A 26,935-nucleotide genomic window follows, 5' to 3' on the forward strand; every position below is an offset into this window, starting at 1 on the left:
GGGGGGGGAAATCGGAACTTTTTGTAGATGGATACAAATTACGCAATGACAGTTATCTCTGTTTACAAACATGTAAATAAAAATGATAGAAATAAGTTGAAAAATTACATAAACAAATTCAATGTATTGTTCTTTTATGGAACCAAACTACTCTCAAGTATGTAAACTTTGGACGGCATTCCACAGCCCGCTAGCGCATTGTATATCTGCATCTTACGTACATATGTTACCAGGGGCTATCGCATGGTAGCCGTTCTCAGGATATTTTACAAAACACTTTTCACAGTAAGTGAACTGCATATGTAAACATAGTTTACTCGACAGAGCGTAACTCGCTCGACAGCAAAAATCGTAACGACCTCGAGCTAGTGAAAGCACGTGATACGTGCATGTGAGGTAGGTACACTAAACACATCAGTTCGCATCCCATGCGCTTCATATATGACCTTCTCGAAGTCGTCTAGTATCATGTCAGTGTCTCCCCATGTTTCAATATAGTGTTTGTATCTGGAGCTTAATTTCTTAAGGTCATCCCAATATGGCTGCCACACCAAACTGTATATCAAATTTAATCATTCATTCTGTTAGCATTAAACAATTCCTGTCACACACAAAAAATCTCCTCCAATATAGTGATTGTATCGGAAGCTTAATACTTAAGGTCATTCCAATATGGCTGCCACACCAAACTGTATATCAAATTCAATAATGCATTCCGTCCCCAGTGAAGTCTCGATATCGGGTGTTGACATATATCATCGTCACGCACGTGTACTCTTGTTTACCCAGTGTTACTATAATTTAAACTAAGATATTAAAATGCCCAATACGCAATACGGAAATGACGACACGAAAATACGACAAGACAAACATGTGAATTAAGAAGGCTGGGAAGTCCTTAAGAGTGTAGTCCCGTGACCATTTGCATCGATCTTACCGGTAATAAATACATACATCTACTTGTCCCTTATACAATGCCGAGATGCCAGCAACGATTTGTTCATTTGAGTATTGGCATGTGCAAAACTAACTAATAATGATTACTATTTACTGCTGAGGTGATTTGAATAGTTTTATCATGAACTTAGAAAGAATATTGATAATTGGATTAACATTATCCGAATACATTCCCCTCCTTTGGGGCTCCTTTGTCTCTGTACTCTTTATGTAAAGAAAATGAGCATTCAGTATATTCGTTCTCTGCACCTCTCGAATGTACTAGACTTGATTCGCTATTCAGTATATTCGTTCTCTGCACCTCTCGAATGCACTAGACTTGATTCGCTATTCAGTATATTCGTTCTCTGCACCTCTCGAATGCACTAGACTTGATTCGCTAGGCAGATACCTATCCTTTAAAGTTCACAAAGAAACCACGCACGACCTCAGAGCTTGTCTATTTTACAATTACACCGCGGCGTAATTATTTTATCATCAAATTAGTCTACATCTATCGCCAACACTGTGGTGGTTACAAAGCCTTTGATTTCGTCTTGATATTTTAAAGGTGTGCAGAGGACATAAGAGTTTGTTACTCCTTGAATTCCGGGGAGGATATGTTTATAGGCCACCTAGAAAGTCAATTAGAAGGTTTACGGGAGTTTTCATCTGCCAACAGTTTATGGTACAAAAGAACCATTTTGTTTCCTAATACATAACAAGCATTGTGGAAACATTATCCGATGGTCTTTAAACATTGATATATTTCGAACCTTACTTGTTCGTTTCCTATTTTAATTCAAACTCTAGCGCCACCAGGTATATATTAAGGATGTTCAACAGTGTTTTGCCTATTGCTTTACTTACAGGAACAGTGACGACTTCTTGCCCAATATTGTGGCTCCTTCGAAATGCCTTGCTGCACATCAGGATGCTGCATAATGCGTTTGAACAGATCAGTACTTCCGCTTTTTGGTTGACCAATCAGCATAAAATATGGAAGACATCGAAGTAATGATGTATTTTCAGGTCTTTCTCGTCCGAAGTAAAGTTTACAGAGTCTCCCTGTGTTACCCTTCGTTGTATTGCACAACATTTCTGTCCATTCTGGCCTTCTATCATCATCATCATCATACCAGCAGGGATTTTTAAAGCCAGGAAGAAAGACGGGTGGTTTCTGCATAAAGATGATAAATAAAAGAATTTTAACATTTAATCGACAGGTTTGATTAAAATGTTAAAACATCTGTAAAAAAACAATAATGTTAATATTTTTTTGCATCTCCTTGTCGTTTTCTTTCAATAATTGTACAATAGTAGTGTTAACGGATACACTTCATTGTTACTGGTGGTGGGGGTTGGTGGGGACTAGATATTGGTGGTGGAGGTTGGTGGGGGGTAGATTTTGGTGGTGGTGGTTGGTGGGGGTAGATATTGGTGGTGGGGGTTGGTGGGGGGTAGATATTGGTGGTGGGGGTTAGATATTGGTGGGGGGGGTTGGCGGGGGTTATATATTGGTGGTTGGGGTTATATTTTGGTGGTGGGGGTCGGTGGGGGTTAGATATTGGTGGTGGGGGTCGGTGGGGGTTAGATATTGGTGGTGGGGGTTGGCGGGGGGTATATATTGGTGGTTAGGGCTAGATATTGGGTGGGGGGGTTGGTGGGGGTTAGATTTTGGTGGTGGTGGGTGGTGGGGGGAGATATTGATGGTGGGGGTTGGTGGGGGTTAGATATTTGTGGATATTTATAACCTTCAAAAGGACTTAGTTTGCATGGTTGAAGTACATGGGTTAGATATTGGTGGTGGGGGTTGGCGGGGGTTATATATTGGTGGTTAGGGCTAGATATTGGTTGTGGGGGGTGGTGGGGGTTAGATTTTGGTGGTGGTGGGTGGTGGGGGGAGATATTGATGGTGGGGGTTGGTGGGGGTAAGATATGGGTGGTGGGGGTTAGATATTGGTGGTGGAGGCTGGATTTTGGTGGTGGGGTTGGTGGGGGTTAGATATTGGTGGACGGGGTTGGTGGGGGTTAGATATTGGTGGTGGGGTTGGTGGGGTTAGATATTGGTGGACGGGGTTGGGGGGGGTTAGATATTGGTGGTGGGGGTTAGATATTGGTGGGGGGGGTTGGCGGGGGTTATATATTGGTGGTTGGGGTTATATTTTGGTGGTGGGGGTCGGTGGGGGTTAGATATTGGTGGTGGGGGTCGGTTGGGGTTAGATATTGGTGGTGGGGTTGGTGGGGATTAGATATTGGTGGTGGGGGTTAGATATTGGTGGGGGGGGTTGGTGGGGGTTAGATATTGGTGGTGGGGTTGGTGGGGTTAGATATTGGTGGACGGGGTTGGGGGGGGTTAGATATTGGTGGTGGGGGTTAGATATTGGTGGGGGGGGTTGGTGGGGGTTAGATATTGGTGGTGGTGGTTGGGGGGGGTAGATATTGATGGTGGGGGTTGGTGGGGGGTAGATATTTGTGGATATTTATAACCTTCAAAAGGACTTAGTTTGCATGTTTGATGTACATTAACCAATTAGAAGTGCATGTTTACATGTCTTAACGTTATATATTGGTGGTTAGGGCTAGATATTGGGTGGGGGGGTTGGTGGGGGTTAGATTTTGGTGGTGGTGGGTGGTGGGGGGAGATATTGATGGTGGGGGTTGGTGGGGGTTAGATATTTGTGGATATTTATAACCTTCAAAAGGACTTAGTTTGCATGGTTGAAGTACATGGGTTAGATATTGGTGGTGGGGGTTGGCGGGGGTTATATATTGGTGGTTAGGGCTAGATATTGGTTGGGGGGGTTGGTGGGGGTTAGATTTTGGTGGTGGTGGTGGGTGGGGGTAGATATTGATGGTGGGGGTTGGTGGGGGGTAGATATTTGTGGATATTTATAACCTTCAAAAGGACTTAGTTTGCATGGTTGAAGTACATGGGTTAGATATTGGTGGTGGGGGTTGGCGGGGGGTATATATTGGTGGTTAGGGCTAGATATTGGTTGGGGGGGTTGGTGGGGGTTAGATTTTGGTGGTGGTGGGTGGTGGGGGGAGATATTGATGGTGGGGGTTGGTGGGGGTTAGATATTTGTGGATATTTATAACCTTCAAAAGGACTTAGTTTGCATGTTTGAAGTACATGGGTTAGATATTGGTGGTGGGGGTTGGCGGGGGTTATATATTGGTGGTTAGGGTTAGATATTGGTTGTGGGGGTTGGGGGGGGTTAGATTTTGGTGGTGGTGGTTGGGGGGGGTAGATATTGATGGTGGGGGTTGGTGGGGGTAAGATATGGGTGGTGGGGGTTAGATATTGGTGGTGGGGGGTAGATATTGGTGGTGGGGGTTGGCGGGGGTTATATATTGGTGGTTGGGGCTAGATATTGGTTGGGGGGGTTGGTGGGGGTTAGATTTTGGTGGTGGTGGGTGGTGGGGGGAGATATTGATGGTGGGGGTTGGTGGGGGTAAGATATGGGTGGTGGGGGTTAGATATTGGTGGTGGAGGCTGGATTTTGGTGGTGGGGTTGGTGGGGGTTAGATATTGGTGGACGGGGTTGGTGGGGGGTAGATATTGGTGGTGGGGGTTAGATATTGGTGGGGGGGGTTGGCGGGGGTTATATATTGGTGGTTAGGGCTAGATATTGGTTGGGGGGGTTGGTGGGGGTTAGATTTTGGTGGTGGTGGTGGGTGGGGGTAGATATTGATGGTGGGGGTTGGGGGGGGTTAGATATTTGTGGATATTTATAACCTTCAAAAGGACTTAGTTTGCATGTTTGAAGTACATGGGTTAGATATTGGTGGTGGGGGTTGGCGGGGGTTATATATTGGTGGTTGGGGTTATATTTTGGTGGTGGGGGTCGGTGGGGGTTAGATATTGGTGGTGGGGGTTAGATATTGGTGGGGGGGGTTGGCGGGGGTTATATATTGGTGGTTAGGGCTAGATATTGGGTGGGGGGGTTGGTGGGGGTTAGATTTTGGTGGTGGTGGTTGGTGGGGGTAGATATTGGTGGTGGGGGTTGGTGGGGGTTAGATATTGGTGGTGGGGGTTGGCGGGGGTTATATATTGGTGGTTAGGGCTAGATATTGGTTGTGGGGGTTGGTGGGGGTTAGATTTTGGTGGTGGTGGTTGGTGGGGGTAGATATTGATGGTGGGGGTTGGTGGGGGTTAGATATTTGTGGATATTTATAACCTTCAAAAGGACTTAGTTTGCATGTTTGATGTACATTAACCAATTAGAAGTGCATGTTTACATGTCTTAACGTTATATATTGGTGGTTAGGGCTAGATATTGGTTGTGGGGGGTGGTGGGGGTTAGATTTTGGTGGTGGTGGTTGGTGGGGGTAGATATTGATGGTGGGGGTTGGTGGGGGGTAGATATTTGTGGATATTTATAACCTTCAAAAGGACTTAGTTTGCATGTTTGATGTAAATTAACCAATTAGAAGTGCATGTTTACATGTCTTAACCAATACAATTTGAATGTGAAAAATATATTACGTTTTCTTTTATTTTTTTGCATCTCCTTGTCGTTTTCTTTCAATAATTGTACAATGGTAGTGTTAACGGATACACTTCATTGTTACTGGTGGTGGGGGTTGGTGGGGACTAGATATTGGTGGTGGAGGTTGGGGGGGGGTAGATTTTGGTGGTGGTGGTTGGTGGGGGTAGATATTGGTGGTGGGGGTTGGTGGGGGTTAGATTTTGGTGGTGGTGGTTGGTGGGGGTAGATATTGGTGGTGGGGGTTGGTGGGGGTTAGATATTGGTGTTGGGGGTTGGCGGGGGTTATATATTGGTGGTTGGGGCTAGATATTGGTTGGGGGGGTTGGTGGGGGTTAGATTTTGGTGGTGGTGGGTGGTGGGGGGAGATATTGATGGTGGGGGTTGGTGGGGGTTAGATATTTGTGGATATTTATAACCTTCCAAAGTACTTAGTTTGCATGTTTGAAGTACATTAACCAATTAGAAGTGCATGTTTACATGTCTTAACGTTATATATTGGTGGTTAGGGCTAGATATTGGTTGGGGGGGTTGGTGGGGGTTAGATTTTGGTGGTGGTGGTTGGTGGGGGTAGATATTGGTGGTGGGGGTTGGTGGGGGTTAGATATTGGTGGTGGGGGTTGGTTGGGGTTAGATATTGGTGGTTGGGGGTTAGATATTGGTGGTGGGGGTTGGTGGGGACTAGATATTGGTGGTGGAGGTTGGTGGGGGTTAGATTTTGGTGGTTGGGGGTTAGATATTGGTGTTGGGGGCTGGCGGGGGTTATATATTGGTGGTTGGGGCTAGATATTGGTTGTGGGGGTTGGTGGGGGTTAGATATTTGTGGATATTTATAACCTTCAAAAGGACTTAGTTTGCATGTTTGATGTACATTAACCAATTAGAAGTGCATGTTTACATGTCTTAACCAATACAATTTGAATGTGAAAAATATATTACGTTTTCTTTTCTTTTTTTCTTATTATAACAACCCCTCAACAAGAAAAACAGCAGATTATAAAAGTTGCTTTCATGGAATTAGCTTTATTGGTGCGGGCGATATTTGTGTTGGTGTGGAAAGTTGGGATGGTGGAGATGTTGATTAATAAGTAAATAAAAATATGCAGGAGAAAAGAAAAAGAAAAGATTGCGATTCCAATTATTGTAATTGAGACAACAGACCCATGTTGATTTTTCAAGTGTTCCCTACAATGAGGGGACATTGAGATAGTCACCGAATCAGCCTGGACGCATTTAGTCTTTCAAAAGAGCTTCAATGTATATATGGAAATATGCTCAAGGGTGATTTTTTTCTATTCACTTAAATCATAATGCCCTTTAACGTCAGCAAAATTACTTTCTCGTGCTTCAGATTACCCCATGTCGTTTCTATTACTATACGCTAATAATTGAACAATTAACTCTCCATTGTTCTATACTTTGTAATACCTCAGGTCTGTCATGTGGCTAAACATGTGAATTACACCTTACTTTCAAATAGTATACGTACCCTTTTCAAAAGTTTTGTGAACGGGTTTGATATTTCGTCCGCATCAGATTCCATTACTCCCGTGTAATTCAATTGACCATGTTCCAATAGGATATTGCTGTAACCATTTTCGTACAAATTATTTCCGGACGACACATGTATTCCAGATTGTTGGTATTCAACATCATCGGTCACGTGTGTCTTGAATTTCATATAAAATAATAACACCAGAATAACAGAAAGTAACACAAGTTTACCTAGACAGTGTTGATGTCTTATTGCAGAACCCAACATTGTTTCACTCAATCCAGCAACTTAGTTACCGATCTAGCTTATCTTAAACGAAAAGCCTACGGAGCCTACAGTAACATAGTTTTCTTTAAAGTATTTACCTATCGACATTTACACATGTGTTATATACAGAATTTTATATAATGTAGTTATATATGTAGTTATGCATGACGTCCCCACAAGCAAGGAAGGTTATGGGTATTTTCCCCAGGCCGGGACCATTTAAAAACGTTTAAATTCGTACTAACTGTCTTTTACTTTCATGTCTAGATTTCAATAATGATAGGAGGCGAGGACTGTGTTTAGGCTAAACCAGGGATGAAAATATCTCATTACCACCCTTTTTGTGTTTCACATTTCTTCCAAAGTATTTAATCACAAGGGCACGTTACAAATGTCTGAAATACACACATATGCTATACTGATATGGGTCACAACACACATAAACATACATAAGGGAAGAAGCTTCGTCAGAGCACTACCGGTACCGCCAAATTTCAAATGAAGATTTTCAACACTTACTTTTGTTATTTTTTTCCAGCGATCTGCGGCGATAGCTTCGGTTTGAATTGTAATTAAGTAATCCATCATGATCAATTGTGTAATCATTCGTCTAATACATCCAATCAGGCACTTTTTCGGGAATTTGCAGTTTTACCGCCATGATTAACTTGAACCTGACCCGGAAATGACGAGGGCTTTTCGACATGTCTTTATACCATGTAAATTGACAACGTAATATGTTTAGCCTTTCAGTAGTTTCAGTACTTTGATTTCAATTTGTTTGCATTCCTTAGACAAAGGAATCATCGACAATTCTGTATTTACATACGCACTATCGTCACACACTATAATAACAGTAAAACCAGTTCAGTTAGTTTTCGCCTATGTCTGAAAGTACTTTCGAGTTTTAAAAGGGTGTTTTTTCTTTTCATGAAAAATACATAAGGACACTTAAAACACAAGCACGCCATCACACACTCACACACACACACCTCACCCCACAAGACACCCTCACTTCCACACTCCGACGACACACCCACCCCCCCGCAGACACACCATCACCCTCACACACACAATATCGTCATGTTTGGTATATTATGTTTGCGCTGTGAAACTTGCTCCGAATCAATAACAGCTGGAATTTCCAGGGTACCTCATTTGATTTTTTTTTTATTAATATTATATATATAATATTTAATCTTTATTACCAGGTAACTGAAACGTAATAAATATAGATACATGTATATCCTTGTAGTCGTCTGATTCATCAATAGGGGAACTCAGATGTTGTTTCTCTGTTATCTTTACAAAGGCTCTACATGAGGAAATGTGCCAGGTGAAACACATGCAGCCAAAGGCAACGTCATGTTGTATTTCCCTGTCATAAAACTTCCTCCATTGGTACTTATTAATCATCACTGCTTGAGGATGCTTCAACCAAAGTACACAAAAGAAATGAAAAGAAATCGAATAAGGTTTGTAGAAGTTCATACTGGCAGATGTGTTTCAAAAGTACGGAAGACATCACCACTACTTAAACTGATATTTGTAATGAGTGTATTGAAGCGGAACTGGACTGGGTCGATCATCGGCGACTAGGTGGCTCAATTGGTAGAACACCCGTCTAGAATGGGGAGGGTCCTAGGTTCGAACACCTGTCTGGCCGTGCATTTCCCCGCTCCTGGTACATTGGTGCCTGTGACCAACCATTGTAACAGATTACTTATACGCATGACAAGAGGATATTTGTATATGGGTAGTGAAGAGTTAGTTTTATACAACAGGGAACCTATTTGATATGATCTATGTTCTCCTTCGTTCCTTATACGTACATAAATAATTTCATTTCTAAACATTTTAATTGAAATAAGAACACAAAGACTGCAAAATTTTTTTTCATACTATAATTAGCATGTTCAACTTTGTTAACTTTATATCTCTCTCTAGATACGTAACTGGACATGTAGGGTTCTCTGTGCGAGTAAACAACACATTAGCCCCTTGTCTGTAAACATCAGTTTTGCTATTTTTTAACTTGATTTCTACGTAAGAATCATGAAACATCAAATCAGACATCTTCATTTGTACAAGTTCACTGAAACGAAAACATCGTGCAAAACCAATTAAATAAATAGTACAGGCTCTTGCGTCTATAAAACTATTGAAATCAGTAAATTTGTCCACCATTTGTACTAAGTGACTAGACGTCAACGGTGATTTTTTAACAACAGGTTTAGACAACAACCTTTTTGCGCCCTCCAAATCTGTCAAAACAAATTTATCATTACACGGATTTGACACTACCGCAAAATCGTGCTGCTATTTAATGCTGTAAAAATGAGAATTTAACACCGAAACAGAAATAGTTTCCTGAACCAAAGCTGACAGATATACAGCCAATGAATAAATGAACCCGCTTTGTAAAATGTGTTGGTTTCACATATTCAACAACATCAATAACAAAATCTTTGAAACCATTTCCATTCGTAGCCGCTAACAAGGGCCAGAAAGCTGCTGATGGCCACCGTGGGACCACTAAAGTACCGTTAGCTTTACACGTGACAAAATGATTGATAGCTCTCGTTGTCAAACACACAGGTGGAACCACCCAACATCTGTAGGCGGACCAATCAAAGTTGAAGGCGTTCACCCCAGCTAAACTCGGGCATGCGTACTTGTGATGTCATGACCAGTTATTGTTGGTGTCGGCAAGCAAATCGCACGTGTGTGCCCCATTTACTCTCAAATAAATCGAAAATACTATTTTCTACAGCCCAGTCATCAAAGTCCACGATTCTGCTGAACTGATCTGCTAAGCAATTATTATACCTCGCAATCCACTGATTACACAAAGAAAATGTTCATGTTTCCGCCAATTTAAGCACCGAAGTAGCTATCTGTTGTAAATCTACACACATACTGCCGACCTCCAAAATACGTGGGACACTCTGATTATGCACAACTTTTGAGAAAAACTTAAGTGTAATTTCAATAGCCTTGAGCTCGCGCCATGTAGAACTCTGACGAGCATCGCCTTTGACCGGATGCTCTGTCCTAAAATCATAACATTCTACACAATAACGGCTCCTGCATGACAGCTCGCATCAGTAAATCTGTGCAAATCAAAACCTGGATCAAGCTGTCGGAATTTACGAGGTAACAAAGTTACTATTTTTTCTGACCAAAACACTGCCCCATTCAGTGCCGCTTCCCTAAGCTGACCAACCGTATCTCAGCTCTGCCTCTGACTTCACTATTATGTAAGGATCTGGTTCTGAATCGACACACATTACCAAGACTCTTTTAAATAGAAACTATTTTCCCTGTGCGTTTGGCTATATCCCTGGCTGAAACTCCATTTGTCTGTTCTACAACGTTTTGTGCAACTTTCTGTATATCCAATCTTTTACCTACACTGATAACCAAGACTCCATTTATAAGATTCCACACAAAACCTAGCCACTCTAACTTTTGTACCGGAACCCATACACTTTTCTGATCGTTAGGTAGATAACCTGCGCTCTCTAAATCGAAATTATCAGACTTTGACAAATCTAAAGTTGACTCGAAAGTATCGTTCATACCTAACCCATCATCCAGGTATGCCACCATTTTGAAACCCTGGGACCTCCATCTCCATACTAATGATCTTAACAACTTTGTCAAAATATAAGGGGCTAAGTAGTCCGAATTATTCTGACGTTTTATCGACTTTTTTCATATCGGTCTGTCGTCGATTAACGTCAGAACTCCGGCCCTCTATAATATGCGGGAAATATGCGACCCGTGCCCGGAGTGCACTTCAAACTGATATTTTATAAACAAATCGTCACTTTCACACACATATCGCACATTGATCGAAAGATCTATTCTTTATGCACAAGATGAACATAAATTACATGCCTCAAACAACCAATACAATCACTAAAAACATATTTTTTCAAACTTGCTCTGTTTTACTCTAGTTTTTTAATAGCCCCGCCTTCTAATGCCACGTGACTAAAATCTCGCCGGCCTACTTCATAACGTTGGGATATACCTTCGGTAACGCAAGACATTGCTCATAGCCTAATTCCCATTAAAACAAAGGTTGGTATAGAAAACGTCCAAAATCTGGAATTTATGTGTGCCAAGTGCTGCGTCCAAACGAGACGAAAATAATGAAAGTGTATCCGTAGTAGTAAAATTAATGTCATCTTTCTCAACATTGTTGTCAGTAGAGGAATTACCCTGCGTTTCATTCATTTTCACTAATACGGAGCAAAATGTAATGCGTCCGTCCTGTTGTGTAACAATCACGTCGATGACGTATACAGGTAACACCTCTTTACAGTAAGAGCCTACAATACCCTCACTCTGCACGTGCAAACACATACTTAATAAATATATTTACCGAACTCCACTTAATTAAAATATAACGAAACGAAATGTATAACCTCAACTCAAAGGCGNTTTTGTATATCAAATATATTTTGATAATAGAAGAACTAGGTCATTAACTATCAGTGCCAAACATATCAGTCCAAAATATTCGGTGGAACATATTCAAAGAAGAGATCAAATGACCATAAGGTCTATACATCAGAATTCATGGCTATGTGCATAATCCAATAATTATGACTGAAAACTGACAGAAAAAGAAGAAAATATTTGTTCCAGTTTAGATGGAATGAAAATATAATTAACAGAGAACAGATGGAAACGCCACGACGCATCATTGCGTCAGTGCGTCCAGGGATGTGGGCTACGTCCATCGATCTGAAGGATGCTTACTTTCAAATCCCTGTCAGGAGGTCGGCAAGGAAGTTCCTCAGGTTCACTTTCGAGCAGAAGGTTTACCAGATTCGCGCTATGTCCTTCGGCCTCACTACGGCCCCCTTGGTTTTCGCATCGCAGGATCACTTAGACCTTCGTCTTCCGCCGTCTACCAATCTCGATGGTCCGCCATCGGTGATTGGTGTGGTGGACGGTCGATTGATCCAGTCTCTGCCTCCCGTTGTAGCCGACTTTCTTTTGTCTCTGTTCCAGGACAAAGGTCTGTCTTCGGGAACTATTGCAGGCTATTGTTCAGCCATTGCTAGTGTGCTGGCTTTCTATGGTAGCAAGTCTGTGGGCCCGGACGCTTCATTGTCTGCTCTCATTAGGGGCTTCTACATTGAGAAGCCTCGTTCACGGCAATTGGTCCCTAGGTGGAATTTAGCACTTGTGCTAGATTCCTTGTTGAGGGCGCCATTCGAGCCCCTCCAGTCGACGGATCGGAAGTTTCTTCCCTTCAAGACTGTGTTCTTGATAGCCTTTGCTTCCGGTCGTCTCGGCTGTTCCAGTCTCTCCAGCCCGGTCGCTCCGATATCTCTGCGGCGACCATCTCGCGCTGGATTGTTCAGTGTGTTCGAGCTGCGTATGAGTCGGCAGGGGATCAGTCCTTGCGGGTGTCAGGGGTTAGAGCTCATGAGGTTCGCGCTTTAACTACTTCGTGGGCCTTATTTAATGGTTCTTCTTACGCTGAGGTCATGACAGCTGCTGTTTGGAGGGGTCATTCTACGTTTACGGAGTTCTATCTCCTATCTTTGTCGGGACAGTCTGACGGGTTGTATTCTTTGGGCCCTCTTGTGGCTGCCCAATCCGTTGTCTATCCTCCCTCTTCTTTTGCATAACCCTCATTATGTCTTCTCCGCGTGATCCGGAACGCTGGTCGTAATCAGGCTCTGTGTCACAAAAGAAAAGGTATTTTGAATTTCTCCTCCGGGGGTATGGGTCCTATTGTTGGAACCCTTCATCGCTCCACGGGACACCACTGCGGTAAGTCGAATTCGCATTATAATGACTGTGGTAACGTATTTTGAAATAGAATTGTGGTTTCTCTTGTGAAACCAATTTCTAATATAAATACTTACCACAGTCATTAGGTGAGTTCCCTCCCAGCCTCCCCTTGTCTCCTTGTCTCTCACGTTTTTGGGTTTTGGAATCATGAAGAGGGAAGCATGGCTTCGTGTCTGATGACGTGCGTGGATACTGCCGTCTGATTGGTGGGTTTTCCAAGGGTTCCCCATGGGGGGAAAATTCTTTATTTACGTATGTAAAGAGCCAAGTAAGGTTGGAATATGCATTATAATGACTGTGGTAAATATTTATAATAGAAATTGGTTTCACAAGAGAAACCTCAATATTACAGTAATATAAAAAAATGTCCATTTTATCCTAAAAAAAAAGAAGCAAAACAACACCTGGATTGTATATACAGAAATGTGAATCTAAATGTGTGAGTGTGGATAAAGAAAGTAATAGTAAAGGTAACTTCCCGAATAACGCTGGATTCTTGCAAATGTAAGTTTGCAGGATACGAATTACTTAGAATTATATACGGGGCAAGGAAGTAGTTCCTACAGTGTAGACGATACGATGTTGGTGTGATACATGTGTGTGTGCATGTATATATAGGGACCACGGAACCAATTCAATAAAAGATTGTGGGTTTTTCCCTTTTGGGCAGAAGATTTAATAGGAAGGTGAATGCCTCGGGGCCTGCTGGTTGGATATTTAGGTGGCAAAAGTTTCAAAAGTTTTATGTGTGGGTTGAGCAATATATATAGATGTAACATGTATATAAAAAAAGTCAATTCTGCTTTTGTCTGGGGGAGTTTACTAAGTGTGTAATTTGTTGTAAATTATGGTAAATTTTTGGTGCCGAATTCAATACAAAACGGCGACCCCCATATTAAAAAAAAATTCAAATCGGCAGAATTTATAAATATTTTATTTACAGCTGTGTGAGATGTTATTCTTCAAAATGAGGGCAGGTAAACCAGTGTGGATAACCCCATTTAACCAGGACAGAGGTAAAAAAAGTGTGGATAACCCCATTTAACCAGGACAGGTAAGCCAGTGTGGATAACCCCATTTAACCAGGACATGTAAACCAGTGTTGATACCCCATTTAACCAGGACAGGTAAACCAGGGTGGATAAATATGATTTAATTCGTTTGAGGTACGAATTAGACTGAAATTGTTTTCTCCTGTGGTATGCGTGCCGCATGAGGCAGCATGTAGAGTCCGTGCTTGTGTCGCACGTGTGGGTGTGTGAGGTGTAAGGTGGTCATTTAGAGCGACCACGTCGACACGTTCGCACAGATTTTCTAAAATTTTGAGGATATTTCCTCTTTGAATCACTTTAACGAAACTGATACGCGATTATGATAAGTATAGCGAAGTAACGCTATTGATTTTGATGTACATTGAATTTGATAGGAATTGAATTGAGTATGTTTATTGAGGATGCAATGTGTTTTTGTAATAAACTCAGTACGCGGCCTGGTCGTGCCGTTGCAATTTATGAAATTGTTGAGTTATTGTTTTGTGACAATCAGGCACAAATGGTGCAACAGGAGAACTCCATTTAACCAGGACAATGGTAACCGTTAACACTACCGTCTATGGGAAATCCTTTGGTTCTGCGGTCCCTATATGCATATGGAACCTATATGCTACTGTACGTTCGAGATAGGTGGTAGCAAGCTCCATGCTTGTTCACTCCTGAACAATCTTCATTGATGGAAGGCAAAATACTTACCTGCATGGTAGGGAAAAGGATGACTCATTTAATATTTACCCTGGAATTTCGATACATGTTTAGTTTATTGTTTTCCGTGTATCAGCCAACAATGTTAGTTTTGGACGTTTCTGTGTATTGATGTGATGTCGTATAGGGCGGCGATCGGATGTGTCTACACTCGTACACATGTAATGAACAGTTATGCAAGTTATTGAGTGTGTGTACGTACCAGTGGCGTTTATTTCCGTTGTCCGGTCGAGAGGTAAGTGTGTACGTGTGGAGTATTGTCAGCTTAACGTGATTGTGTAAATAAACCATGTGTAATCAGTGTTCGGTTGCGTTTGTGGTTTTTACATAGCTTTTGGCATAGGCTGAAAGCGCTCGTAAGACCAGAAAGTTAGTGACGTCATAAAAAAATGGGATAACCTGATTTACCCCCAGAATGGTTTGAGCTAGCAGTATATATAAGCGAGGCTTCATCTCATTCTGGGAGAGAATTCTGATGCTGACAGAAGGTCACGGCGAGATACAACAACGTTAAGGTATAAACAAAGGCTGGATAAGTCTTTGTGGAAGGACTGCATAAGTCTTCCATAGCGTGGTGGTTGTTGGTCGCTGAATAAGTGACCAGTGGTCGTGAGGCGGCAGTAGGTTAGGGTGACTAGCGGATGTTAGGCCTGTGCACAGTGTAGCTATTACGCTGTGTGAGCCGGTGCGCACGGTTGTCACTGCGCTGTACTAGTGCCGGGAGCACTTGTAATAGTCGTGTGCTAGATGTTAGTGCCGTGCGCCGCGCTGCATAAGCCGGTGCGCTGTAGGTCTTGTCTAGCCCCTGTTAACGTTAAATGTGTATTGTAATTGTGAGTCCCGTGACAAGTAGCACGACCCTGTTTATTGTATGTAACTGTATCATAGGTTTACCGTATTAAAATCCTTTGTAAATAATACTAATTATAGTCTGATTAAGTTTGCTTGGGTCCAATTTATATAGGAAGTCTCTGCGCTACTAAGCAAGTGCGCTAAGGCGAAGCTACCAGAACTGCACAGCATATCCCGAGAGGCACTTGGGACGGACCAAATAGGTACCGACCACGGTGCACGTTACATATTTTGGCGGCAGCGGTGGGATTGCTGCTGTGCATGTGATTCGTATATTACCATTGGGCCATTTAAGCAAAATGGAGGATTTTGACCAGGAAATAAGTCAAATTGAGACGCAGTTGTCAATTCTGAAACAAGAAAGAGACAAGATAGCGGACAGTTTCCAGCACTCAACGCCCAAGTCATCAAAGAGTCAAAGTGTAGGTTGTGATTCTGGTGTTGCCAGTGCACCGCAATCTGGACAACTACAACAAGGGGATACAAAAACTCCTGATACAACCTCGCCGTTGGACCGCCGTGCGATGAAGGAAGATTACACACACCTGCCAGGGGCTACGAGTTATGCACCGCCCGACGTAGGGGCGCGGCCCAGGGTGAAATTTGTGGATACTGAGCAGGGGATCTTCGGCATGAACGAATCTGAATATCCGCCTGTAGGGGGAAGTGGTATGGCGCATATAACGCAGAGGAGGTCCAGAAGGAGGTATCTTCCATCACCAACACCAGGCCAAGAACCAAGAGATGTTGTCAAGACTTGTGGGGCAAACTCTACAGATAGACACGGAGTTCGTGTTAAACCAGGAACGTATGACGGTTCTGGCTCATGGAAAGATTTCAAGTCACATTTTGATACCTGTGCGCGGATAAATAAATGGAGTATGGAAGAAAGGGGCATGCACCTTGCTGTTTGTCTGCGCGGCCAAGCACAGGGGGTCCTAGGAAATTTACCAGATGACGCTATGCAACACTACACGATGCTGGTTGCCTCTTTAGAAGAGAGATTTGCCCCGCCAAGTCAAACAGATCTGTATAGGGTCCAGCTCAGAGACAAACGCCAAAAAGCGACAGAATCCCTCCCGGAATTGGGTCAGGCAATAAGAAGACTAGCGAGTTTGGCTTACCCAACGGCTCCGCGTCAATTACAAGACACATTGGCCATGGAACAATTTATCGATGCGTTGTTTGACTCTGAGGTGCGCATTAGGATAAAACAGTCGCGACCAGCCTCTTTGAATGATGCAATACGCCTCGCTGTAGAACTGGAGGCTTTCAATAAAGCTGAGCAGCGGCGTAAGGAGGGGCATGGACATTTGAGGGTGGCAAGTGCGACAGACAACTATCAGGAAACACAAGAACATGCCTTTGGTGAAATGGTAAAGGTCATGAAGACAATGCAAGATAAGCTAGATGCCTTACGAACAGATATGGATCACCTGAAGGAAAGCAGAGGGCAGAGGCGCCAACAGGGAGCAAACGGCAGATTTCTAAATGACATCACCTGCTACCATTGCAAGGAAAAAGGGCATATGAAAAGAAACTGTCCCGCACTGAAAAGTGCCGATGCTAAGGGACAAACGCCTGGGAATGGACCAGCGGCCAATCGATTAATGACACGTAGGGAACGCCGACAGATGCTACGAAATAGCTCCAAACCTTCTATAGGAGTAAGTTCGGTTGCCAATGAAGCAGGCATGTATGTAAAAGCATCNAGTGTACTTTCACTTTGTATCTTTCAGGATGGTGAATACAAAGACGACCCCGGTCAAGTACCCGTTCAGATGTCCGCTCTGTGGTGCCAAATTCGTAGACGAGAAAAGCTGGTCATGTCACCTTGTCCAGTGCGGCAGGCAGCGCATGGCGAAGGATGCCTATGTATGTAACTTTGGTGCCTGTAGCTATGCCACTGCAAAGAAGGCCGACTTGGCTCGACACCAGCGACGCTGTCACGAGAATGAACAACACGAGAGCAGTGAAAGCGAATGGGAGAGGCAAGACCCAGGGGAGCTGAATTCTGTTTTCAGTGATGGCGCAGTGACCACAGCCGCATCGGTCTCGCCGGCTCCAGTGAATTCACAGCTAGGACGGACCATCCGGAAGCCAACTAAGCCACCGGCAGTTCCAGCTCCATCCAGGAAAAAGAAGACGATTCCTCCTGTCTTTGCTCTCGGACGCCCTCCGGTGACGAGCAGTATGGCCAAGGCAGTGCCAGCAAGCACCAGCGAGGTATTTAACACAAGAGACAACTACCCTACCAGTCAAACTCCCTCAGTGACAGGCTTTGCAGTGGTGACCCTTAGCTCTGAGCCAGACCATAGTTTTGGATTCTTGCCAAGGACTGCAGNCTGTTTCAGTTTCGCTTGACGCCGTTTGGATTGTGTTGCGCACCAGCAACGTTCCAGAGACTTATGGAAACGGTCTTGGCGGGAGTGCAATGGCAGATTTGCCTTGTGTACCTCGATGACGTTANACCATTTCAGGAAGAAGGTCAAGACCACTGTAGAGGGAGCTGCAACCTTGCATGAAATTTCTGAAGAAGAATGGTGGGAGTGACAATATTTCTGATAAACTAGTGATGTGTTCATTTAATTCTACTCGGGCAGTAGAACTCTTTCTCTTGTTACTCTATACAATTGTTTATCATCCGTTGAAGACTTACTTGGGGTGTTTTATTTGTTGCGTCACTCAGGCAAGTGACGAGNCGGAGGTACATTCATCAGTTTTCTGCTATTGCCAAATACTTACACAGCTTGACAGAGAAGGGACGAGCCTTTATTTGGACAAGAGAATGCAATGAAGCTTTTCACGAATTAAAGCAGAGGCTTGTCAGTGCTCCTGTTCTTGCTCATCCCGACTTCACAAAACCATTTATTCTGGACACCGACGCCAGCAATGGAGCTATAGGCGCAGTGCTTTCTCAGGAGTTTGATAGTCAAGAGAGAGTGATAGCATATGCAAGTCGCACCTTGACCAAGGCAGAACGCCAGTATTGTGTGACCAGGAAGGAACTACTGGCGATCGTGGCGTTTGTGAAACTCTTCCGGCATTACCTTTACGGAAGAAAGTTTCGGGTAAAAACTGACCACGGATCACTGCGCTGGCTTCTCAATTTCAAAAACCGAGAAGGCCAGTTAGCCAGATGGTTGGAGATCCTCGGAACATATGATATGGATATTGAGCACAGGCCAGGCGCTAAGCACCAGAACGCAGACGCTTTGAGTAGAGTACCATGCAAGCAATGTGGGTTCGATCCCGACTGGGATAACGCAAAGGACTCAGTCCACTATGTAGCGGGAAAAGGTGAAGAATGTACACAGTTTGCAGGGGNTCCTTAAATGTGTATTGTAATTGTGAGTCCCGTGACAAGTAGCACGACCCTGTTCATTGTATGTAACTGTATCATAGGTTTACTGTATTAAAATCCTTTGTAAATAATACTAATTATAGTCTGATTAAGTTTGCTTGGGTCCAATTTATATAGGAAGTATCTGCGCTACTAAGCAAGTGCGCTAAGGCGAAGCTACCAGAACTGCAAAGCATATCCCCAGAGGCACTTGGGACGGACCAAATAGGTACCGACCACGGTGCACGTTACACACACAGTGTTCTGGTAAATGATCATTATATTGTTATATTGATCTCCTTAGATTACTAAGTAAGTGTAGGCATAGTGTAACGTGTTGACGAAATGTACGTATGCTATATGGTTCACACTCTCTACTGATATCAATAACTCTCATTTCTGCTTGTCCTACAAGTACCTCTCTTCTCATGTAACGATGTCCATCCCAATCCTGTCCCTGGTGACCGAAACAAACACCTGTCTATATGTCATTTGAATATTTGCAGCCTACGGAATAACTCGTCCTTCTTAGAACACTTGTCGCTGAGACTCACCTTGACCTTGACATATCCGTGGCAGGCGATGACATACTCCTGGATGTTTTTTTACCTGTTCCGTAAAAACCGTGGAACTACGGGTTTGGGAAAAATGTTTACGCTTCCAGCTCCATGTGCACACGTCGTGGAATTGATTAAGAATTTCAAGTAGATGAAGTTGTTTGGTTCGAAATCGACATTCCCCAATAGGACATATCTATTATACCACCTTATTGCACACATATATTTTGGAATCACTTTCGTCATTCTGTGGAAATAGCCATGAATGAAACTCCTTTTGTTGTAGTACATAAATGTTGACCTTCTCACTGTTGACGATGACCATGTTCTTCTAGACATTGTAGCATTGGTATTTATCACGTAACAAAAACGTACCATTCGCTAGCCTAAAAAGATGTCCATATGTTGTCGTTAGTCATCAGGGAAAGGAACACATTTTGGTTGACGAGACAGCATTTTTACTGGCCATGTCTTGAAAATGATGTTAATAAAAAGGTCGAGAAATGTGTTCGAGTTTAGAGACGAAAGGCACATGTAACGCCCTTTGTTGATTTGGTTCCGATTCAGCCCACTCTACTTTTGGAGTTGTTTTGTATCGATTTCATGGGTCTGGAATTTCCGACAATTTCACTCGGTATGCGCAGGCAAATCCCTGTCGTAATCAAACGGTAAGGGTTACTGCTTAAGCTTTTTATAAGCACTTCATAGTGTTCTACAGATTCTCCGAGCGACTTCACAGGGGCGTAACTTTGAATGTAAAGTAAAGGCTTTGCAAGATAGCCTACGTCCGGAGAGGAAGACCTACACCATATCACCCTATGGGAAACGGTTCCACTGAACAGTTAAATAGAATCTTACAAAGGGTGCTAGCCAAACTTGAAGAAATCCAGAAAGCCGACTGGAAATCTTTCGTTGCATCACTAGTCCAAGCTTACTGTAACGTTGGACGAGCGTCCGTTGTGAACTTTTGCTAATGATCACAAACAGAAATTGTTTTAAGAGTAAATAATTTATTTACAACAAGAATATATCAAAAACATGTCACACTCACATTCACACTCACTATCTCACAGATCCCTTATACTACTTCAGTCTATTAAAGCTTCACTCCTGGACGGCACAGATGACACAACATAGACACAGTCTATTCCGAAGTATCACATAGTGTAGCCCCAGTGCAGTAGATTAACGAACAGATCATCAACTGTGATAAAGGTTAGCTCAGCGACACTAACACACATGTGTGTCCGTACCCATGGCAACTTCATTTGCCTGCATTAGGTTCCCTGTCTCCCGTTGAGACGCTGACTCTCCAGTTCTTGTGGATGGCCTTGACCTTGTCAGAAAGAATCTGTGTTTTAAAAGGCGTATAATCTGTATTTTGATTAAACCGTTTACAAAAACTGAATTTTCATGTATGCTCCAGCTAACTTTTCCTATTTAACAATGTCTTCCTACGATCTTCGGCGTCGACAGGACGTTTAGTCCTTAATAAAACACAATATTGTATTCAGTAACCACCTTCAGCAGTGTCAGTTAATCTCCAGTTAAGGATTGAATCTTGCTTTGGTCAATTCCATGGGGTGATGAATTGAGTTCGTCTTGATTCAAATTTAGTGAACTACGAAACAGTTCACTAAATTTGTTTAAAAAACAACCCAATTCATTTCCCCATAAAATCGACCAAAGCAAGATTCAATCCCTCTATTTCAATCAACATGTGTTTTTTCAATTATTAGAACATGGGAAAGTCATTTCTGATAGTATGTCCCAGATTATGGAGCTTGTGCAAGTCTACGTATTGACTTAATGTAAAACATATACATGCCATCTTTTTACTAGCTCTAAGTTGAGACCTGCTTAATTTCGAGGTTTCACGTCTTTTTGAATGTGAAGCTGCAGTAATTTTAATGTCGAATTAGACAAGACACCAGACCTTGCTTGAAAGGACGAAACAATTTGATATGACAGTTTGCTGTTCGACTGTATTTCATATATGACGTGACCACATGAACGTGTGATCCAAGTTGTTTTCGATTTTTACCGGGAGTTGACACTGACACAAGAGGCAGAATTGGTAGCTGGAAGGAGAATTTCTAGGGCAGTACATGACTTGTCACTACCGCTAGCAACAGCTGATAATATTTTGCTGCTTGATCTTTTTTTGGCTGTTTGGACAATTTATTGGGTAGCTTCAATAAAAAATGAAATATCAGGAAAGTAAATTGTGCCAAGTTACTAATTGATAATGCGGTACTTAGTAACTCATAAACATTTGATTACTTACAAGAATGTGAATAAGGTAATTTCTTCCTTGACAATATATTCATATATGTGGTTATGCTAATTTGCGCACAGGTTTTGACTTCATTACTTTCACAAACGCTCGCTGTTGTTTAATCTTATATATAGAGGGTGTTTCAATGGAATATTAATAAATATACTCATTGGTGGTAGGTTGGCGCAGTGTATAGCACACTTGCCTTTCACCAAGACGACCGGGTCACCTGCCTGATAACGTGGGTTTTCTCCTGGTAATCCGGTTTCCTTCCACAATAGGCAGCCCGCGCTAACATCCGGGCCAACAAGAGTGATCAATATAAGTGACAATAATTTGTTTCATAATTGTTTTAAAATAAATAAAGTTTATATAAATATACTCTTTGTCGCTATCCCGGTTATCAACTTTAGAACGTAACATTACTTTGATTGTTAATGGCGGGTGTTGTCAAAAAGCAAATGACGCTTACACTTCTAGAACACTTGGTCTCATCCTCCTGACATTTTTCCCAATAGTCTGTCATTTGTAAATATTCGTTATAGTTTTCTCAATTTTCAGTTCGACTGACGGATAGCTTTTATTTGGACGCTTTCTTGTTAACATTCATGTACATTAAGATTACTTTCGATTCGCAAAAGGTTTACTACCATATGCAAATTGGCGAAGTGTAATACTACTAAACTAAAACATGTAGATATGTGTACATGTATTAGGTATTGTTTAAATTACAATTACACGACATATCATTATAACAGGGTATTTTCTTGCTATTTGTTTATCACATGACTTTGAAATAAATCGTTGTCTTTACCTCTTGTACTCAAGTTCTTAATTGGAATAAATTTAAGACAGAAAAGTAAAGCTGATAATGCAGAAATGCTGAAGAACTATTATGTATATTATTAAAGTGTTTCATATATCAATACACAGATGGTTTCGGCTGTTTGTAAACACTATAGCGAATAGTCCACTTCCTGTTTACCAGAGGGTGTGTATGTGTATAAATGGTCTGTGTAGAAATGGTCGACTTCCTGTGTACAATAAGGTGTTTCTGTGTAAGAACTACCAACTTCCTGTTTACCAGAGGGGGTGTATGTGTAGAAATGGTCGACTTCATGTGTACCATAAGGTGTTTCTGTGTAAGAACTACCAACTTCCTGTTTACCAGAGGGGGTGTATGTGTAGAAATGGTCGACTTCATGTGTCCCATAAGGTGTCGCTGTGTAAAAACTACCAACTTCCTGTTTACCAGAGGGTGTGTATGTGTAGAAATGGTCGACTTCATGTGTACCATAAGGTGTCGCTGTGTAAAAACTACCAACTTCCTGTTTACCAGAGGGTGTGTATGTGTAGAAATGGTCGACTTCCTATGTAACATAAGGTGTCTCTGTGCAGGAATGATAGACCTGCTATTTAACAGAGGGTGTATATGTGTAGAAATGGTCGACTTCCTGTGTACCTTAAGGTGTTTCTGTGTAAGAACTACCAACTTCCTGTTTACCAGAGGGCGTGTATGTGTAGAAATGGTCGACTTTCTGTGTACGTGTATATGTGTAGAAATGTTTGACTTCCTATGTAACATAAGGTGTTTCTGTGTAAGAACTACTAACTTCCTGTTTACCAGAGGGCGTGTATGTGTAGAAATGGTCGACTTTCTGTGTACGTGTATATGTGTAGAAATGTTCGACTCCCTGTGTACCATAAGGTGTTTCTGGGTAAGAACTACCAACTTCCTGTTTTCCAGAGGGTGTGTATGTGTAGAAATGTTCGACTTCCTATGTAACATAAGCTGTCTCTGTGCAGAAATGATAGACCTGCTATTTAACAGAGGGCGTATATGTGTAGAAATGGTCGACTTTCTGTGTACGTGTATATGTGTAGAAATGTTCGACTCCCAGTGTACCATAAGGTGTCTCTGTGAAGGAATGATAGACTTCCTGTTTAACAGAGGGTGTATATGTGTAGAAATGTTCGACTTCCTATGTAACATAAGGTGTCTCTGTGCAGAAATGATAGACCTGCTATTTAACAGAGGGTGTATATGTGTAGAAATGGTCGACTTCCTGTGTACCATAAGGTGTTTCTGTGTAAGAACTACCAACTTCCTGTTTAACAGAGGGTATGTATGTGTAGAAATGTTCGACACCCAGTGTAACATAAGGTGTCGCTGTGTAAGAACCACCAATTTTCTGTTTAATAGAGGGTGTAGAAATGTTCGATACCCAGTGTACCATAAGGTGTCTGTGAAGTAATGATAGACTTCCTGTTTAACAGAGGGTGTGTATGTGTAGAAATAGTCGACTTCCTGTGTACCATAAGGTGTTTCTGTGCAGGAATGATAGACCTCCTGTTTAACAGAGGGTGTGTATGTGTAGAAATGGTCGACTTCCTGTGTAACATAAGGTGTCTCTATGGAGGAAGGAGAGACCTGCTATTTAACAGAGGGTGTGTATGTGTAGAAATGGTCGACTTCATGTGTAACATAAGGGGTCTCTATGCAGGAATGATAGACTTCCTGTTTAACAGAGGGTGTGTATGTGTAGAAATGGTCGACTTCATGTGTAACATAAGGTGTCTCTATGCAGGAATGATAGACTTCCTGTTTACCAGAGGGTGTGTATGTGTAGAAATGTTCGACTCCCAGTGTACCATAAGGTGTCTCTGTGCAGGAATGATAGACTTCCTGTTTAACATAGGGTGTGTATGTGTAGCATTGTTCCTTTTCCTTTGTACCATAAGGTGTCTCTGTGCAGGAATGATAGACTTCCTGTTTATCATAGGGTGTGTATGTGTAGCATTGTTCCTTTTCCTTTGTACCATAAGGTGTCTCTGTGCAGGAATGATAGACCTCCTGTTTAACAGAGGGTGTGTATGTGTAGAAATGGTCGACTTCCTGTGTAACATAAGTTGTCTCTGTGCAGTAATGATAGACTTCCTGTTTACCGGAGGGAGTATATGTGTAGAAATGGTCGACTTCCTGTGTAACATTAGGTGTCTCTGTGCAGGAATGATAGACTTCCTGTTTAACATAGGGTGTGTATGTGTAGAAATGGTCGACTTCCTGTGTAACATAAGGTGTCTCTATGCAGGAATGATAGACCTGCTATTTAACAGAGGGTGTGTATGTGTAGAAATGGTCGACTTCCTGTTTACCATAAGGTGTTTCTGTGTAAGAACTACCAACTTCCTGTTTACCAGAGGGTGTGTATGTGTAGAAATGTTCGACTCCCAGTGTAACATAAGGTGTCTCTGTGCAGGAATGATAGACTTCCTGTTTACCAGAGGGTGTGTATGTGTAGAAATGTTCGACTCCCAGTGTAACATTAGGTGTCTCTGTGCAGGAATGATAGACTTCCTGTTTAACATAGGATGTGTATGTGTAGCAATGGTCGACTTCCTGTGTACCATAAGGTGTCTCTGTGCAGGAATGATAGACTTCCTGTTTACCAGAGGGTGTGTATGTGTAGAAATGGTCGACTTCCTGTGTACCATAAGGTGTTTCTGTGTAAGAACTACCAACTTCCTGTTTAACAGAGGGTGTGTATGTGTAGAAATGTTCGACTCTCAGTGTAATATAAGGTGTCGCTGTGTAAGAACTACCAATTTTCTGTTTAACAGAGGGTGTAGAAATGTTCGACAACCAGTGTACCATAAGGTGTCTCTGTGCAGGAATGATAGACTTCCTGTTTAACAGAGGGTGTGTATGTGTAGAAATCGTCGACCTCCTGTGTACCATAAGGTGTCTCTGTGCAGTAATGATAGACTTCCTGTTTAACAGAGGGTGTGTATGTGTAGAAATGGTCGACTTTCTGTGTACCATAAAGTGTCTCTGTGCAGTAATGATAGACTTCCTGTTTAACAGAGGGTGTGTCTGTGTAGAAATGGTCGACTTTCTGTGTACCATAAAGTGTCTCTGTGCAGTAATGATAGTCTTCCTGTTTAACAGAGGGTGTGTATGTGTAGAAATGGTCGGCTTCCTGTGTACCATAAGGTGTCTCTGTGCAGGAATGATAGACTTCCTGTTTAATAGAGGGTGTGTATGTGTAGAAATGCTGTTTACCAGAGGGTGTGTATGTGTAGAAATGTTCGACTCCCAGTGTACCATAAGGTGTCTCTGTGCAGTAATGATAGACTTCCTGTTTCACAGAGGGTGTGTATGTGTAGAAATGGTCGGCTTCCTGTGTACCATAAGGTGTCTCTGTGAAGGAATGATAGACTTCCTGTTTAACAGAGTTTAACAGAGGGTGTGTATGTGTAGAAATGGTCGACTTCCTGTGTACCATAAGGTGTCTCTGTGCAGTAATGATAGACTTCCTGTTTACCAGAGGGTGTATATGTGTAGAAATGGTCGACTTCCTGTGTAACATAAGGTGTCTCTGTGCAGTAATGATAGACTTCCTGTTTAATAGAGGGTGTGTATGTGTAGAAATGGTCGACTTCCTGTCTACCATAAGGTGTTTCTGTGTAAGAACTACCAACTTCCCGTTTAACAGAGGGTGTATATGTGTAGAAATGGTCGACTTCCTGTGTAACATAAGGTGTCTCTGTGCAGTAATGATAGACTTCCTGTTTAATAGAGGGTGTGTATGTGTAGAAATGGTCGACTTCCTGTCTACCATAAGGTGTTTCTGTGTAAGAACTACCAACTTCCTGTTTAACAGAGGGTGTNTCCTGTTTAACAGAGGGTGTGTATGTGTAGAAATGGTCGACTTCCTGTGTACCATAAGGTGTCTCTGTGCAGGAATGATAGACTTCCTGTTTAACAGAGGGTGTGTATGTGTAGAAATGGTCGACTTCCTGTGTACCATAAGGTGTCTCTGTGAAGGAATGATAGACTTCCTGTTTAACTGAGGGTGTATATGTGTAGAAATGTTCCAATTTTCCTTTTCCTTTGTGCCATATGGTGTGTCTGTGTAAAAATAACAGACTTCCTATTTAACAGAGGGTGTATCTTTGTATAAATGTTTCATTGTTCCTTTTCCTTTGTACCATAAGGTGTCTCTATGTAAGAATAACCGACTTCCTGTTTTCGAGATGGTGTCTCCATAAAGAATGCAGCTTTTTTGTTTTCATTAAATCGCATTGATGGTTCTTGCTTTTATTCTCAGCTTTAACGACATCACCGCCATCAATG

The 26,935-nt window shown here is 42.3% G+C and overlaps 1 protein-coding gene across 1 annotated transcript in view; it reads right to left on the minus strand.

Moving 5' to 3' along the window:
• The window catches only part of LOC110450314 (carbohydrate sulfotransferase 15-like), a 27,805-nt gene extending 25,770 nt beyond the window's left edge, over nt 1–2,035 (minus strand). Inside the window, exon 1 of the mRNA XM_021497778.1 lies at nt 1,807–2,035. Coding sequence (XP_021353453.1) covers nt 1,807–2,035 — 229 coding nt within the window. The remainder of the gene's footprint in view (nt 1–1,806) is intronic.
• Between the last annotated feature and the right edge of the window lie 24,900 nt (nt 2,036–26,935).

This window comes from Mizuhopecten yessoensis, unplaced genomic scaffold, assembly GCF_002113885.1.
Source record: "Mizuhopecten yessoensis strain PY_sf001 unplaced genomic scaffold, ASM211388v2 scaffold5155, whole genome shotgun sequence".
NCBI lineage: Eukaryota > Metazoa > Mollusca > Bivalvia > Pectinida > Pectinidae > Mizuhopecten > Mizuhopecten yessoensis.